Source organism: Scyliorhinus torazame, chromosome 23 (genome assembly GCF_047496885.1).
Source record: "Scyliorhinus torazame isolate Kashiwa2021f chromosome 23, sScyTor2.1, whole genome shotgun sequence".
Lineage (NCBI taxonomy): Eukaryota > Metazoa > Chordata > Chondrichthyes > Carcharhiniformes > Scyliorhinidae > Scyliorhinus > Scyliorhinus torazame.
Genome location: NC_092729.1, coordinates 65,584,264 through 65,603,077, shown reverse-complemented (window position 1 = coordinate 65,603,077; position 18,814 = coordinate 65,584,264). Strand labels below are relative to the sequence as shown.

Below are 18,814 nucleotides of genomic sequence, written 5' to 3'. Positions count from 1 at the left end.
GCAATGTTGTCTGCCTTCCTAGGTGACGTTGCGCTTGTAAATTGTATGCGGGCTCATTCTCACGAGCAGACCAAGCCGTACAGTGGGCCACTCTGCTCTCTCGGCTGGTATCTATCAGGTGTTTTAACAGTTGCGCCCAAGAGTCGGTAAGCTTTTGTACAGCTTCCTGTAGTTGTTTAACGATGGTGCTGTAAAGGTTAATGCCCAGCTGCCAGCAATATAACACAGACACAGAGCGATCTGGCTCTTGGTCAGAAGCTATTAAATTTAATAACTGATGAGCTCGTATCTCAGGTAGTTCCATAAACAAGCCACTGTTAGTGCAAAGTATTATTGCCTCCAATTTGCAGAGTGTCTGTCTGCCAAGCAGAGGGGGAGGTGTAGTTTTTGAAATAATCATAGTATCGACCAGGGGGATATAATCAATTTCCAGGTTAGTCGGCGTGATACAGGCTCCGTCATGGGAATGCCGGCTACTCCCCACAGTGACAACAGAGGACTCGCTGGGAGCTAGTTCCACGGACGACATAGTAGCGCCGGTATCGACCAGAAGGTCCACCTAATGAACTCCTATTTTAGCCGTTGTCATAGGTTCGTCTCTTACTGAGTTGGACAGTCTGATCGTGGCCGCTTGTACCATCTTTTCTCCGTGGCACCCTTATTGGTTTTGATCAGAGTCCGGGTCAGATTACGTAAAGCGAGGCGGGGGAGGGGGCATGTTTCCAAGTGGGACGTCTCCTTCATGTGGGTTAAAGTTATAATCATGAGCCCAATGTCACTTTGCCCCGCCTCTTCTACATTGAGCGTGGGATTTATCCCTCCTTTGCTAATGTCCTCTGCCTCTACCCCTACCTCTCTTCCCTCTGCTGGCCTGCCGACCCCGACCCTGCCTTGTCTTTCCTTGGTAGAATTTCCCTGTGATTCTAGGCTTTTGATCTTTTGGGGATATGAACAGTCCCTCTATGTCCATGTTTACCAAGGAGGTTCCCACTGCCTTCCATGGCTGTGTTTGCCAGGTGAGATTAATCAATTTGTAACTTTGTGCATCCTCTGGTCTCATGCAATTCAACAATGTCTGCACTGCTAAAGGGCAATTGTCTTCTAATGCAACACAGGCATGTTCCTCCCAACAATTCTTAAATCTGACCTCAAATTGGGGCAGCCTCTCACCCTTCTTCTGCAAACACCATGTCACCTCGCCTATGTCACTATGCTTCTTGGCCTTTTGCATGATAGCTTATTTCTCCCTATTTGCTAACCAGTGTTCAAGGGACTCATTACCTTCATTTAAATGGTCATCATTGTGAGCCCAGTCTCCGTTTATACCAGGTGGGACCGCGATCCTGTCTTTTAAAGCTGGCCAAGATGCACCAAAAGGGTATTTTAAAAGCAGCAAAACAACCCCTGGGAGGGTCTATAAATAGCACACATTCGCTGTAACCAGTTGTGGAATGCGAGAGGTTTCTTTATTGGGTGCGGAGTCTCATGATCCATAGCCCTTACTGCAGCAGGGGTCCAAGGTTTTAGGACAGGTACATCTCCTATTATTATCTTGGGGTGCTGACTAACAGGTCCTGCTGACCGAAGCTGTCTGTCGGGCACTGTACTGTTGGGCAAAGTCATACCCCTATGGGAGAACTGTCCGGAGGCCGCCGGTTCTACCTCCCCTGCAGGGGCGGCGGCTACATCAAGCTGATCATGTAGCAAACTGCTCTGTGCATTACTCCTTATCACCGGCTGCCAGGCCTGCCCCCCCTCCCCCCACTGGCTGCTGTGCTCTCATCGCAGCTGCCATCAGTAAAAGTGTGTTGCATTCTTCTGACGGTGCAGTTGCCTCACTTAAATCTTTAGGATATAGCCCTGCTGCTGTGCCGTCTCTGTCTGTTTATTGTCATTCTCATTCTTTACTGTATCTTTACTCTCTCCACCATTCTTACATTTGATCTTTGGGTTCTCATCCTTTACTGTATCTTTACTCACTTCGCTATTCGTACATTTGATCTTTGGGGGCTGGTGCCTCCTAGCCATTTCCTTCCATGTCTGAAAGCACCACAGCATATAATTAGAATCCCAATTAGGATCTCCACTCCCATGTTTCAATCAGCGGTAATTTAAAACCCCCTACGGTCATGCGCCGTGGGACCACTCATACAAATCGCTACTGAATGTTACCGCGTATCGAAGTTCTCCGGTTTCTCTTATCACAGTGTCAGTTGGTGATCCCGACGGGATGAGGGGATGTCCTATATTTCTCCGTTGCCTCACGATTGTTGTTATCCGCTGTCCTGGTATCTTACTCATTTTCGCTCACTTATCCGTCTCCTTTGCAGCGTCCGGCATCTTTATTGCCCCGAACGTCTGTACCGTGGCTTCGGGGTGACCTGTCAGGGGGCGTCCGAGTTTTTGGCTCATCGTGACTTCTGAAAAATATTTTAAAGCATACACATATAACAGCAAGGGCCGCGGTAAATTATTAACAAAAACTACAAGGAGCGCTCACCCGTGTTAGTCCTTTTGCGAATCTTGAAGCCTGCTGATTGTTCAGGTTTATTTTTAGTCTCTAACGCACCTTTGTTCTTCTCATTCAGCTATCATTAATTTATTAATTAAGATAGCTCTCCTAGCATGAGACACCTGGCCAGTAATTAAAGCTGCCGAGCAGACCCCCCTTTCAGCTGGTGTCGCGCTATGGCTCCCTCCCCTCCAGCTGAGAGAGTCCTGTTTAGAGATTCGTTTCGGCGTTGACTTCCCGTTAAATTAGGGAAACTGCAACGACTACGCCAATAGTCAGCCCTTCGAGTTTTGGCCAAATGTCCTTTATTTAACATTAAGATCGTGGGGGGATTAGATCTACGAAAGTCATTCCAAATGTCCCCGCTTTAGAACAACAAAGAACAAAAAAATGTACAGCACAGGAACAGGCCCTTCGGCCCTCCAAGCCCGTGCCGACCATGCTGCCCGTCTAAACTACAATCTTCTACACTTCCTGGGTCCGTATCCCTCTATTCCCATCCTAGTCATGTATTTGTCAAGATGCCCCTTAAATGTCACTATCGTCCCTGCTTCCACCAACTCCTCCGGCAGCGAGTTCCAGCACCCACTACCCTCTCTGTAAAAAAAACATGCCTCGTACATCTACTCTAAACCTTGCCCCTCTCACCTTAAACCTATGCCCCCTAGTAATTGACCACTCTACCCCAGGGAAAAGCCTCTGACTATCAACTGTCTATGCCCCTCATAATTTTGTAGACCTCTATCAGGACACCCCTCAACCTCCGTCGTTCCAGTGAGAAAAAAAACGAATGTATTCAACCGCTCCTCATAGCTAATGCCCTCCATACCAGGCAGCATTCTGGTAAATCTCTTCTGCACCCTCTCTAAAGCCTCCACATCCTTCTGGTAGCGTGGCGACCAGAATTGAACACTATACTCCAAGTGAGGCCTAACTAATGTTCTACACAGCTGCAACATGACTTGCCAATTCTTATACTCAATGCCCTGGCCAATGAAGGCAAGCATGCCGTATGCCTTCTTCACTACCTTCTTCACCTGTGTTGCCCCTTTCAGTGACCTGTGGACTTGTACTCCTAGATCTCTCTAACTTTCAATACTCTTGAGGGTTCTACAATTCACTGTATATTCCCTACCTGCATTAGACCTTCCATAATGCATTACCTCACATTTGTCCGGATTAAACTCCATCTGCCATCTCTCCGCCCAAGTCTCCAAACAATCTAAATCCCGCTGTATCCTCTGACAGTCCTCATCGCTATCCGGAATTCCAGCAACCTTTGTGTCGTCTGCAAACTTACTAATCAGACCAGTTACATTTTCCTCCAAATCCTTTATATATACTACAAACAGCAAAGGTCCCAGCACTGATCCCTCTGGAACACCACTGGTAACAGCCCTCCAATTAGAAAAGCATCCTTCAATTGCTACTCTCTGCCTTCTATCACCTAGCCAATTCTCTTCAGTAATTTCCCTACCACTGAAGTAAGGCTCAGCGGCCTGTAGTTCTCTGGATTAACCTTGCTACCCTTCTGAAACAAAGGAACAGCATTGGCAATTCTCCAGTCCTCCGGGACATCACCTGAAGAGAGTGAGGATGCAAAGAATTCTGTCAAGGCCTCAGCAATTTCCTCTATAGCCTCCTTCAGTATTCTGGGGTAGATCCCATCAGGACCTGGGGACTTAGCTACCTTAATATTTTTCAAGACGCCCAACACCTCGTCTTTTTGTATCTCGATGTGACCCAGGCTATCTACACACCCTTCTCCGGACTCAACGTCCACCAATTCCTTCTCTTTGGTGAATACTGATGCGAAGTATTCATTTAGTACCTCGCCCATTTCCTCTCGCTCCACACATAGACTCCCTTGCCTATCCTTCGTGGGCCAAACCTTTCCCTGGCTGCCCTCTTGCTTTTTATGTACGTATAAAAAGCTTTGGGATTTTCCTTAAACCTATTTGCCAATGAGTTTACCGTGACCCCTTCTGGTCCTCCTGAAATAATGTTATACTACCCAGGGACCACTGTAAATTATGAAATTAGATCTTCCAAAATGAATCACTTAACGTTTATCTCTGTTGAACTCCATCTTTCACTTATGAGCCCTACTCTGCATCCTGTCATTGTCCTGTTGTAACCTGTAACAGCCCTCGATGCTATCTACAACTCCATCAACCTCAGTGTTATCGGCAAACATACTAATCCACTCTTCAACATCCTCATCCAAGTCATTTACAAGGAGCAGAGGTTCTAGAACAGATCCCTGAGGGACACCACTGGTCAACGACCTCCAGGCGGAATACTTTCCACCCACTACCACTCGCTGTTCACTTACGGCCAGACAATTCTGTATTCAGACAGTCAAATTTCCGTGTATCCCCTGCCCCCTGACTTTCTGACTGAGCCTCCCATGCGGAACCTTAACAAATGCCTTACTGAAATCCATATATGCCACATCCACTGCCCGACCTTCATCAATGTATCTGGTCACAGCCTAAAATAATTCAACGAGGCTTGTGAGGCATGTCCTTCCCCTCACAAAGCTATGCTGGCTATCTCTAATCAAACTATGTTTTATTTCTAAATAATGATAAATCCTGCCTCTCTGAATACTTTCCAGTATTTTGCCCGCCATGGACGTAAGACTGAATGGTCTGTAATTCACAGGGATTTTCCTATTCCATTTCTTGAACAGGGGAACAACATTCGCATCCCTCCAATTCTCCGGTACTACTCCAGTGGAGAGTGAAGACGCAAAGATCATCGCCAACGGCGCAGCAATCTCATCCCTCGCTTCCCGTAGTAAACTTGGGTAAATCCCACCTGGCCCAGGGGACATATCTATCTTGATGCTTTTCAAAATTCCACGTACATCTTCCTTCTCAATATCAAACTGTTCGAACCTACTGACCTGATTCACACTGTTCTCACGAGCAACAAGGTCCTTCTAAAAGGTATTAAGGTGGACAAGTCCCCAGGTCCGGATGGGATCTATCCCAGGTTACTGAGGGAAGCGAGGGACGAAATAGCTGGGGCCTTAACAAATATCTTTACAGCATCCTTGAGCACGGGTGAGGTCTCGGAGGACTGGAGAATTGCTAATGTTGTCCCTCTGTTTAAGAAGGGTAGCAGGGATGATCCAGGGAATTATAGACCTGTGAGCTTGATGTCAATGGTAGGCAAACTTTTGGAGAAGATACTGAGGGATAGGATCTATTCACATTTGGAAGAAAATAGACTTATCAGTGATAGGCAGCATGGTTTTGTGCAGGGAAGGTCATGTCTTCCAAACCTAATAGAATTCTTTGAGGAATTGACAAAGTTAATTAACGAGGGAAGGGTTGTAGATGTCATATACATGGACTTCAGTAAGGCGTTTGATAAAGTTTCCCATGGCAGGTTGATGGAAAAAGTGAAGTCGTATGGGGTTCAGCGTGTACTAGCTAGATGGATAAAGAACTGGCTGGGGAACAGGAGACAGAGAGGAGTGGTGGAAGGGAGTGTCTCAAAATGGAGAAAGGTGACTAGGGTGTTCCACCGGGATCCGCGCTCGGACCACTGTTGATTGTGATATACATAAATGATCTGGACGAATGTATAGGTGGTCCGATTAGCAAGTTTGCAGATGATACTAAGATTGGTGGAGTTGCAGATAGCGAGGAGGACTGTCAGAGAATACAGTAAAAATAGATAGATTGGAGAGTTGGGCAGAGAAATGGCAGATGGAGTTCAATCCAGGCAAATGCGAGGTGATGCATTTTGGAAGAAGTAGTTCAAGAGCGGACTATACGGTCAATGGAAGAGTCCTGGGGAAAATTGATGTACAGAGAGATCTGGAAGTTCAGGTCCATTGTACCCTGAAGGTGGCAACGCAGGTCGATAGAGTGGTCAAGAAGGCATACAGTATGCTTGCCTTCATCGGACGGGGTATTGAGTACAGGAGTCGACAGGTCATGTTGCAGTTGTATAGGACTTTGGTTAGGCCACATTTGGAATAGGGCATGCAGTTCTGGTCGCCACATTACCAGAAGTATGTGGATGCTTTAGAGAGGGTGCAGAGGAGATTCACCAGGATGTTGCCTGGTATGGAGGGTGCTAGCTATGAAGAAAGGTTAATTAGATTAGGATTGTCTTCGTTGGAAAGACGGAGGTTGAGGGGGGCACCTGATTGAGGTCTACAAAATTATGAGAGGTATGGACAGGATGGATAGCAACAAGCTTTTTCCAAGAGTGGGGGTGTAAATTACAAGGGGTCACGATTTCAAGGTGAGAGGGGGCAAGTATAAGGGAGATTTGCGTGGAAAGATGTTTTATGCAGAGGGTGGTGGGTGCCTGGAACGCTTTGCCAGCGGAGATGGTAAAGGCGTGCCCGATAGCATCATTTAAGATATGCGAACGGGCGGGGAACAGAGGGAAGAAGATCCTTGGAAAATAGGTGACAGGTTTAGATAAAGGATCTGGATCGGCGCAGGCTGGGAGGGTCGAATGGCCTGTTCCTGTGCTGTAATTTTCTTTGTTCTTTATTCTTTGCTCTTCTATTTCGTGACCACTGAATCAAAATATTCATTTTGGGATCCCGAACCTACTCAGACACTAGACACAAGCCCCCTCCACTATCCCTGAGCATCCTTGAACATCTAACAACCATTCCTGCCCTACTCTCATTCTGATCGCCCTCATATTTCTCACATAATTGTAGAATGCCTTGGGTTTTTCCCTAATCCTTCCCACTAAGGCTTTTTCATGCCCTCTTCTAGCTCTCCGAAGTCCATTTTTGAGTTCCTTCCTGTCTACCTTGTAACTTTCTCGAGCCGTTCCAGATAATTTCTTCCTCAACCTTACGTAAGCTTATTTCTTCCCCTTGACTATAAGCTCCACTTCTCTTGTTGCCTGAGGTTCCTTCACCTTACCATTGCTTCCATGTCTGAGTGGGACACAACTATCCAGCAGCCGCAGCAAGCGCTCCTTAAACACCCCCACATCGCTGTTGTGCATTTCCCTGAGAACATTTGTTCCCAATGTATGCTCCTCAGCTCCATTCTAATAGTAATATAATTTACCCCCCCCCCCCCCAAATTAAATACATTCCCATACTGTCAGTTCCTATCCCTCTCCATGACTATGGTAATGGTGAAGGAGATGTGGTCACTGTCACTGAAATGCTATCCCGCCGAGACACCTGACACCTGGCCTGGTTCGTTGCCATGTACCAAATCCAATATGGCCTTCCGCCATGGTGGCCTATCTACATATTGAGTCAGGAATCCTTCCTGTTCGCAGCTCACAAAATCTGCTCCATCCAAACCATTTGCACGAAGGAGGTTCCTCCATGTCTCTGCTGCAATTGGGGGTCTATGGAAATATGCCAAAAAAGTGACTACTCCTTCCGTGTTTCTGACTTCCACCCATACTGACTCAGTAAACAAAACCTCTTAGACTACCTCCTTTTCTGCAACTGTGATGCACTCCCTAATTAACAGTGCCACTCCCCCTCCTCTTTAACCTCCCTCACGGTTCTTCTTTAAACATCTAAACCCCGGAACATCTAACAACCATTCCTGCCCCTGTGAAACCCATGACTCCGTAATTACCACAGCATGGTGGTTCCAAGTACTGATCCATGCTCTATGTTAATCTCCCTTATTCTTGACACTCCTTGAATTGAAACAGACACACTTTAACCCATCCCACTGAGTGCAACTTTGCCCTATCAACTATCGATCGTTTCTCACAGACTCGCTGCATATTACTGCTGCCCGTTCAATAGCTACCCTATCATCTGATCCGTATCTCTGGTTCCCATACCGCTGCCAAACTAGTTCAAACCCTCCCGAAGATCTGCAGCAAATCTCCCGGAGAGGGTATTGGTGCACCTTCAGTTTAGGTGCAACCCGTCCTTCATTAACAAGTCTCACCTTCCCCAGAATGTATCCCAATGATCGACATATCTGAAGCCTTCCCTCCTGCACCAGCTCTGTAGCCACGCTTTCAGCTGCACTCGCTCTCTGTTCCTTGCCACACTAGCACGGGGCACCGGCAGCAATCCTGAGATCACTACTCTGCTGGTCCTGCTCTTTAGTTTCCAACCTAACTCCCTAAAATCACTTTTTAGATCCACAACCCCATTCTTAGCTATGTCTTTGGTGCCAATGTGCACCACGACTTCATGTTGCTCCCCCCCCCCCCCGCACCCCCTCCTGCCCCCGCGTTAAGCATCCAGTATACTCGATCCATGATATCCCTGACCCTCGCACCCGGGAGTCTCGTTTCCCGACCACAGAATCTACTATCGTTCTCCGAACCATTGAGTCTCCTATCACTATCGGTTTTCTATTCTCTCCCCTTCCCTTCTGAGTCACAGAGCCAGTCTCAGTGACAGACACCTGGCCGCAAAGACGTTGCCCTTGTAGGTCCCCCCTCCCCCCTAACAGCACCCAAAACGACGTAAATGTGTTGGATTGAAAGGGGTTAACCTGCCCTGTTTGTTCAGTGACTGTAATTAATGTCAGTCTCTATGGATCCTAACCGTGTCACTGGAGGGTTTCCCTCTTCCATTAATAAAGGATTCCTTTCAATGTGTTATTGCAAACTGTCAGCAGGAGCATCAACCCCAACACTGACAGAGATCAGCCGCTCCAGAGAGACCGAGAGGAGGGAGCAGAATCTGAGAATAATCGATCGGAACGTTGCAGCAATGGATCAAAACCTGTCAAGAATCGATGGGAGCGTTGCAACAATGGATCAAAAGCTGAGAACACTCGAATGGAACCTTCCAACAATAGACGGGAGTTTAGCCCTGGGTTTCCTCTTTTACACTCAAGGTTATATCCCTTTAGCATGGAGGATCATGGACATTCTTATTAGAATTCAAAAGGGTTATTATCCCCTCCTGGCTATTGTTGGCGTCCCTGGTAAGTCTCCTTGCACAGTTATTCATTGTATGAACCACATGAAGTGGATTATTGCTGTCGTCATTTACTTCTTGGAAAGATTGAATCCGTGTTCTTCAGTTCCAGTCACTAATGTAATTTCCTGTGCTGTCTTTTCATTCCGCTCTCGGATTGATGTTGGAGGCTGGTTCTAACCTTCACCCTCTCATTGACACTGAAATGATTTATATCCAAATCGTCTCTACATTCCAACCCTACAACTTGCTATCGCCACCTCATTCTTAACACGGCTTAAATCCGGATTCGACTATTCCAATGATATTCTACGCACACAATTAATGTTTCAAAACTTCATGAAGCCCAGCTAATACTCCACTCAGCTGTCCATATCCTACTTCCCACCCAGTCCCTGCTACCTATAATCCCTGTGCTCACTCATTTACATTGGTTCCCAGTCTAGCAATGTTCCAATATAAACATTTTCATTCGGTGATTGAAATTCTCTCCCACCAATTGAGACCATTCCCATGTCAATTTCCAATCAATGTGAAATGAGTTAATGTTCATTACTTGTCCAGTTGTGTAACTGGAATGTTAGTGGAGTTTCTGGAGGTTTTATTGCGTGCTGCTGCTTATATTCAGGGAGGTCAGAGGATTTGATGACACAGCTTTGGAAGAGGTATGGGGACTGTAGTTACCGTGTATCTGGATCTGGAACATGACTAACACATGGAGCAAAGGCTTCAAAGAGGGGGAGCTCTGTGTAGAGAGACGTGGAGGGGGCTCTGTCCTAACAACCCGGTTTTCACAAGAACACTTTTACACTTTAGCCCACACGTAGACCAGGTGCAGAGTATGTGGCGACCCTGATTCAACCAGGAGATTGTCACAGCGCTGTGTCACCGCCTTCAGTACGAGCTGGAGTCTCACTCAGGGTGAGGATGGTGTTGCCAGTGTTCGTGTATGTGACTGCTGCATTGACCTTCTCTTTTTCCACAATGTAGAAGCTCGTCTCTGCCATGGTGACGATGGAACTACGGTAGCATTATGGAGGATTATTGTATAACAAAACTGGTTTATTGAGAACAAGGAAAGGGTGAACAATATACAAGCAAGGGGGGCTCAGAAACAGGTGTTCACTCCACAGCTGCCGAAACCACGTTGCCCCTCCCGTTCTCCCCCCCCCCCCTCCCACACACACACACACTTGTTCACCATTCACCCTAATGAGGTAGTATTGGTTGAAGTCAGAAATAGGAAAGGAGCAGTCACCTTGTTAGGAGTTTTCTATAGGCCCCCCAATAGTAGCAGAGATGTGGAGGAACAGATTGGGAAACAGATTTTGGAAAGGTGCAGAAGTCACAGGGTAGTAGTCATGGGTGACTTTAACTTGCCAAATATTGAGAGGAAACTCTTTAGATCAAATAGTTTGGATGGGGTGGTGTTTGTGCAGTGTGTCCAGGAAGCTTTTCTAACACAGTATGTAGATTGTCCGACCAGAGGAGGGGCAATATTGGATTTAGTACTTGGTAATGAACCAGGGCAAGTGATAGATATGTTAGTGGGGGAGCATTTTGGAGATAGTGACCACAATTCTGTGACTTTCACTTTAGTAATGGAGAGGGATAGGTGCGTGCAACAGGGCAAGGTTTACAATTGGGGGAAGGGTAAATACGATGTTGTCAGACAAGAATTGAAGTGCATAAGTTGGGAACATAGGCTGTCAGGGAAGGACACAAGTGAAATGTGGAACTTGTTCAAGGAACAGGTACTACGTGTCCTTGATATGTCTGTCCCTGTCAGGCAGGGAAGAAATGGTCGAGTGAGGGAACCATGGTTGACAAGAGAGGTTGAATGTCTTGTTAAGAGGAAAAAGGAGACTTATGTAAGGCTGAGGAAACAAGGTTCCGACAGGGCATTGGAGGGATACAAGGTAGCCAGGAGGGAACTGAAGAAAGGGATTAGGAGAGCTAAGAGAGGGCATGAACAATCTTTGGCGGGTAGGATCAAGGAAAACCCCAAAGCCTTTTACACATATGTGAGAAATATGAGAATGACTAGAGCGAGGGTAGGTCCGATCAAGGACAGTAGCGGGAGATTGTGTATTGAGTCTGAAGAGATAGGAGAGGTCTTGAAGGAGTACTTTTCTTCTGTATTTACAAATGAGAGGGGCGATATTGTTGGAGAGGACAGTGTGAAACAGACTGGTAAGCTCGAGGAAATACTTGTTAGGAAGGAAGATGCGTTTGGCATTTTGAAAAACTTGAGGATAGACAAGTCCCCCGGGTCTGACAGGATAGATCCAAGGATTCTATGGGAAGCAAGAGATGAAATTGCAGAGCCGTTGGCAATGATCTTTTCGTCCTCACTGTCAACAGGGGTGGTACCAGGGGATGGGAGAGTGGCGAATGTCGTGCCCCTGTTCAAAAAATGGACTAGGGATAACCCTGGGAATTACAGGCCAGTTAGTCTTACTTCGGTGGTAGGCAAAGTAATGGAAAGGGTACTGAAGGATAAGATTTCTGAGCATCTGGAAAGACACTGCTTGATTAGGGATAGTCAGCACGGATTTGTAAGGGTTAGGTCTTGCCTTACAAATCTTATTGAATTCTTTGAGGAGGTAACCAAGCATGTGGATGAAGGTAAAGCAGTGGGTGTAGTGTACATGGATTTTAGTAAGGCATTTGATAAGATTCCCCATGGTAGGCTTCTGCAGAAAGTAAGGAGGCATGGGATAGTGGGAAATTTGGCCAGTTGGATAACGAACTGGCTAACCGATAGAATTCAGAGAGTGGTGGTGGATGGCAAATATTCAGCCTGTATCCCAGTTACCAGTGGCGTACCGCAGGGATAAGTTCTGGGTCCACTGCTGTTTGTGATTTTCATTAATGACTTGGATGAGGGAGTTGAAGGGTGGGTCAGTAAATTTGCAGACGAAGCAATACGAAGATTGGTGGAGTTGTGGATAGTAAGGAGGGCTGTTGTCGGCTGCAAAGAGACATAGATAGGATGCAGAGCTGGGCTGAGAAGTGGCAGATGGAGTTTAACCCTGAAAAGTGTGAGGTTGTCCATTTTGGAAGGACAAATATGAATGTGGAAGACAGGGTTGACGGTAGAGTTCTTGGCAATGTGGAGGAGCAGAGAGATCTTGGGGTCTACGTTCATACATCTTTGAAAGTTGCCACTCAAGTGGGTAGAGCTGTGAAGAAGGCCTATGGTGTGCTCGCGTTCATTAACAGAGTGATTGAATTTAAGAGCCGTGAGGTGATGATGCAGCTGTACAAAACTTTGGTAAGGCCACATTTGGAGTATTGTGTACAGTTCTGGTCACCTCATTTTAGGAAGGATGTGGAAGCTTTGGAAAAGGTGCAAAGAAGATTTACCAGGATGTTACCTGGAATGGAGAGTAGGTCTTACGAGGAAAGGTTGAGGGTGCTAGGCCTTTTCTCATTAGAACGGAGAAGGACGAGGGGCGACTTGATAGAGGTTTATAAGATGATCAGGGGAATAGATAGAGTAGACAGTCAGAGACTTTTTCCCCGGATGGAACAATCCATTACAATGGGACATAAATTTAAGGTGAAAGGTGGAAGATATAGGAGGGATATCAAAGGTAGGTTCTTTACCAAGAGAGTAGTGGGGGCATGGAATGCACTGCCTGTGGAAGTAGTTGAGTTGGAAACATTAGGGACCTTCAAGCAGCTATTGGATAGGTACATGGATTATGGTAAAATGATATAGTGTAGATTTATTTGTTCTGAAGGGCAGCACGGTAGCATTGTGGATAGCACAATTGCTTCACAGCTCCAGGGTCCCAGGTTCGATTCCGGCTTGGGTCACTGTCTGTGCGGGGTCTGCACGTCCCCCCCGTGTCTGCGTGGGTTTCCTCCGGGTGCTCCGGTTTCCTCCCACAGTCCAAAGATGTGCAGGGTAGGTGGATTGGCCATGATAAATTGCCCTTAGTGTCCAAAATTGCCCTTGGTGTTGGGTGGAGGTGTTGAGTTTGGGTGGGGTGCTCTTTCCAAGAGCCGGTGCAGACTCAGGGGGCCGAATGGCCTCCTTCTGCACTTTAAATTCAATGATAATCTAGGCAAATGTTCGGCACAACATCGTGGGCCGAAGGGCCAGTTCTGTGCTGTATTTTCTATGTTCTATGTTCTATTCGTCGGGGTTAGTATATTCACACATGATATGGCCTGAGCTGGTTACGTGAGCAGAAAGAGGTCACCCGTTAAAGTAGCAGCGCTATCACGTTATCGCCTAACGTTCCTCTGTCACATGCAAACAACGTGGGTCATTTACAGTGTACAAGGAAAGGTTGAGACATGAAAATCAGGCAGTCCAGAACATTCTTTCAGAGGGTTAATCTGTCAGGATTTTCTAAGCCTCGGTTGCTCGCCTCAGTCCGCTACCCGGCTTCTCCAGCAATGAAGAGTGGCATTGCCAGCAGCAGGAATTTACCTGGAGGGTCCGACCACTACATTTGGTTCCCCCCCTCGACAACTCCCTCAGGGGTCAACGGTGAGTCCGCTTTTGAACCCTCCAATTGCTCCTTTCCGCATCTGATGCGAGGGCAATGTGATGCCAGATGGTTCCAACTGTTCAGCCATTGGTGTGTGGCCTCAGAGCTCCTTACATGGCCACCGGCTGTCTTGCAGGCCCACCATATATGAGGGTGGGACAGATCACCACAATTCTAAAACCAAAGTGCGCCTGAAACAAAATGTATAACAAAGACTTGGCCACCCACTTTAAATGACGTCTCCTTTAAACAAGTCCTGCTGCGTCTTTTGAAAGACCTGCTGCACCTCCAGTCTCCCCGCCATATTGGGAAAATTATGTTCCTTCGCTCTGCTAGTTGATTCCAGATGGTATAAGATTTGGTAGGAGCGCGGTGGGGGTTGTGTGATACGAGAGAAGGTCGTTAGGCAAATTGAACAAAGAACAAAGAACAAAGAAATGTACAGCACAGGAACAGGCCCTTCGGCCCTCCAAGCCCGTGCCGACCATGCTGCCCGACTAAACTACAATCTTCTACACTTCCTGGGTCCGTATCCCTCTATTCCCATCCTATTCATATATTTGTCCAGATGCCCCTTAAATGTCCCTATCATCCCTACTTCCACCACCTCCTCCGGTAGCGAGTTCCAGGCACCCACTACCCTCTGCGTAAAAAACTTGCCTCGTACATCTACTCTAAACCTTGCCCCTCTCACCTTAAACCTATGCCCCTTAGTAATTGACCCCTCTACCCCGGGGAAAAGCCTCTGACTATCCACTCTGTCTATGCCCCTCATAATTTTGTAGACTTCTATCAGGTCGCCCCTCAACCTCCTTCTTTCCAGTGAGAACAAACCGAGTTTATTCAACCGCTCCTCATAACTAATGCCCTCCATACCAGGCAACAATCTGGTGTCGTTCCTACCAGTATCCAAAGCGGTTCACTTGTTACTCAGGGGAACGACCACAGGAGATCCCTGTACTGACTGCTTCCTCCTGTATGTGTGTTTGTCTATCAGTATCTGTGCGTATGTGAGTCTATGAGCTTTTGTGCCTCTGCGTATGTGTGTGTCACCTGCGTATGGGTGGATGTGAGTTCCTGTGAGTCTCCGTGTGTTTGTTAGTTTGTGTAGAGGTGCGTGTCTCTGGGCATGTGTTTGTGTCAGTGTCTGGGTGTGTGTGGCTCTGGGTGCGTGGGTGCTAATGTGGGTGTGCATATGTTTGTGTGTGTGTTCATTAGCTTTGCATGTGCATGTGGGTGTGTTTGTCTGTGTGAATATGTGTGTGGGTCGATTCCGTGTGTTTGTGGTTATGAGTGTGCGTGCGTCTATGTGGGTGTGTTTGTTGGTGAGTCAGTATGCGTGTGTGCTTATGGGTGTGTGCCTGTATGCGTGAGTGTGTACAAGTGTGTGTGCCTGGCTGTGTGTCAGTAAGTGGATGTCTGTGAGTGTCCATGTGAGTGTGTGTCTGTGTGTAAGCGTGTGGTTTTGTGGGAGAATATTTTGGAGCAATTCTATGTGTATGAGTGCGTGTGTGCGTTTGAGAGTGATTATCTAAGTGTGTGTGAGTATGTGTGTGTGGTGTGTGTGCGCATGTGAGAGTGAATATGTGAGTGTGTGTGCCTATGTGTGTGTATTTACATGTGTGTGAGAGATTGTTTATGGATGTGTATGCCAATTTTCTTTGTAATTTTCTGACTCTGGGAGTGTGGAAGTTTGTGCGTGTGGGATTTTGTGTGTGTGTCGGAGTGCGTGTGGGTATCCTGCATTGTGGCGGCTGGTGTGTGTGGATGCGTGTGTGTGCGTAAGGGTGTGTGTGGGGCTGTTTGCGTGTGTGTGAGTGTGGATGAGTGTGAGTGAATGTGGGTGCATGTGTGTGCATCTGATTATGTACGTGTAAGTCTGCGTGGCGAAGTGTGAGAGGGCCTATGAGCATATGCGTGTGGGTGAGTATGTATGTTTCTGTGTGTGAGCGTATTCGTGTGTGTATGCTAGGTATGTGTGCGGGTGTATTTGAATGGGTTTGTGTTGGTGGGGGTTTGTGCAGGCATGTGCGTGTGCATATCTGGGCTTGCGTATGTGTTGTGTGTGTGTGTTTGTGTGAGTGAATGTTTGTGTGTCTGCACGTACAGTTAGATGTGCATTGTAGCTGTGTGTTTAGGTGAGTGTGTGGATGTATTTGTGTGGATGCCTGTGTGCGTGTGAGTATGTGTGCTTTTGTGTGTGTCTGAGTGTGTGGCTGTCTGACTGCTTGTGTGTGTGGTTGCGCATATGTTTGAGACAGAGTGTTTGTGAGTCTTTATGGCGGTGTGTGTGTGAGTGAGTGCTCATGTCTAGATGTGTGTGCGGCTGCTTGCCTAGGTGTGGGCGTGTGTATGTTTGGATTTTCAGTATGTGTGCGTATCTGTGTATATGAGCTTTTGGATGCGTGAGTGTATTTCTGTTTCGCTTTGAGTGAGCGCCTTTCTGTTTCCATGTGTGTGTGCTTGTGTCTCTCTGTGCGTGTGTATTAATTTTCCTGTGTCTGTTTGTCTGAGACTGTGAGTATCTGTGTCTGTGTTGCCATCTGTTTTGAGTGTTGTGTATTTGTGTCTGGGAGTCTGTGTATTTGTGTCCCTGTGTCTGTAAGAGGGCATATTTGTCTCATTATGTATCTCTGAGTATGTGTCTTTCTGTCTCTCTGTGTCTGCGAGTTTCTGTATTTTTGTCTCTGAGTCTGAGTGTGTCATAGTGTCTCTGTGTATGTGATTATATGTATCAGTCTCTGTGTAATTGTGAATGTGTTTATTTGTGTCTTTGTCTTTGCAAGTGTCTGCATTGTGTGTCTCTGAGTGTGTACTTGTATCTGTGAGTGTTTTTATTTGTGTCTCTGTTCTTGTGAGTGTGTGTTATGTGTCTCTGCTATCCCTTTGTGTCTCTGTGAGTGTGTGTATTTGTGAGTCTGTGTATTTCTGTCTCTGAGTGTCTGTGAGTTTGTGTATTTATTTTCCTGTGCCTGCGAGTGTGACTTTTGTGTCACTTTGCGTCTGTGAATGTGTGTATTTGTGTCTCAATATATGTGAACGCGTGCATTTGCATCTCTGTTTCTGTGTGTGTGTGTATTTCTGCCTGGGAGTTTGTGTATTTCTTTCTCTGTCCGTCTGTTAGTTTGGTATTTGTGTCCCTCTATGTCTGTGAGTGTATGTATTAGTGTCCCTGTGTATCTGTGACTGTGCATTTGTGTCGCTGTTGCTGTGAATGTGCTGGGATGTGTCTCCGTCTTTCTAAGTGGGTGCATTGTGTGACTGTGAGTGTGCATTTGTGTTGCTGTGCCTGTGAGTGTGTGCATTTGTGGCTGTGTCTGCGAGTGTGTGTATTAGTTTCACTGTCTCTGTCAGTGTGCGTTTTTCTGTCCCTGTGAGTGTGTGTATTCTGTGTCCTTGAGAGTGCGTGCGTATTTGTGCCTCTCTGCTTCTGATACTTGTGTCTCTGTGTGTCAATAAAAATATATTTGTGCCTCTGTATATCTGTGAGTTTCTGAATTGTGTCCCTGTGTTTCTGTGAGTGCGTGTATTTGTGACTCTGTGTCCGTCAGTGTGCATATTTGTGTTACTACGTGTCTGTGAGTGTGTGTATGTGTGTGAATCTATTTGTGTCTTAATTTGTCTGTATATTTTTGTCTTTGACAGCCCCACCTCAATCAACCTGGTAACTTTTTCCCCAGCCTGATGTATAATTTCATTGTTTATTTCCCTTCCTTTCAGCGAACCTCATCACAATTGTGATCCTGAAGAGAAAGAACTGCGGACTGTCCGAATGTGTCACTTGTTACCTCGTGGCCATGGCAGTAGGGGATCTACTAGTCGTGATTCTCGACCTGATATTGAGACACATTCCCCTTGTTTTTGCTGGAAGTTTTCAGTTCCTGTGGGACTTCCCCGTGTGTAATATCCACGCCGTCCTGCTTTATGCAGCCACTGACTGTTCTGTCTGGTTCACCGTCACTTTCACCTTTGATCGATTTGTGGCCATTTGTTGCCCGAAGCTGAAAAGTAAATATTGCAGCGAGAAAACGGCGGCTGTGGTTCTGGGAACAGTGACTGTGCTGAGCTGTTTGAAGAACATTCTTTGGTATTTTATGTTTACAGATGACTATAGGTTGGGGAACAATCCCTGGTTTTGTGAAGTTACAATGGATGTTCAGTACTCTCCGGTCTGGGGAGCGATCGAATTCATTCACAACATTCTAACCCCGTGTGTTCCATTTGTCCTGATTTTGCTGTTCAATGTTTTCACCGTCAGGCACATTGCCGTGAGCAGCAGGGCCCGCAGGAGACTCCGGGACCACGGCAGTGGGGAGAGTCCCAGAGACCCAGAGATGGAGAGTCGTAGGAAATCCATAATTTTACTGTTTGTTATATCGGCCAATTTCATCCTGTTATGGTCATTGTTAATGTTTTATTCTATATGGTGCCGGATGGATTATCTGGGGTATAAAACTATAAAGTTAGATTATTATGTTATGGAATTAGGATTCATGTTGGAGCTCCTGAGCTGCTGTACAAACACTGCGATTTACGCCGTGTCACAGACTCAGTTCAGACAGCAGTTGAAGAATGTGCTGAAATTACCCTTTAATACAATTCTTCAATTCATTAAATCCTGAGAAGAAAAGACACACACACTCTCTCACCCACTCCCACACCTCACTGCCGGTGAAACTGCCCATCGACAGCCATCCTCACCCTGATTTGCCACCCTGCGTGGCCAGGGGAATCAGTGGGCGGCCATTTTGCGTTGCAAGGTGAGAAGGGCATGATCATGTTGGTTGCCGAGGAGTCGGTCGGGGTCCATCTTGCATTGTGGGGGGAGATAGTCGGCGGCCATCTTGCATTGCTGGAGATACAGTAGGAAGTCATCTTGCGTTGCCGGAG

General features: G+C 46.7%; 1 protein-coding gene across 1 annotated transcript; it reads left to right on the top strand.

The window, feature by feature from the left end:
* Window positions 1-9,138: 9,138 nt before the first annotated feature.
* On the top strand, window positions 9,139-18,654 carry LOC140399770 (probable G-protein coupled receptor 139). Its single transcript, XM_072489259.1, has 2 exons — window positions 9,139-9,423; window positions 17,645-18,654. The coding sequence occupies exons 1-2, from the start codon at window positions 9,207-9,209 to the stop codon at window positions 18,544-18,546; spliced, it is 1,119 nt and encodes a 372-aa protein (XP_072345360.1). The 5' UTR covers window positions 9,139-9,206; the 3' UTR covers window positions 18,547-18,654.
* Window positions 18,655-18,814: the final 160 nt, after the last annotated feature.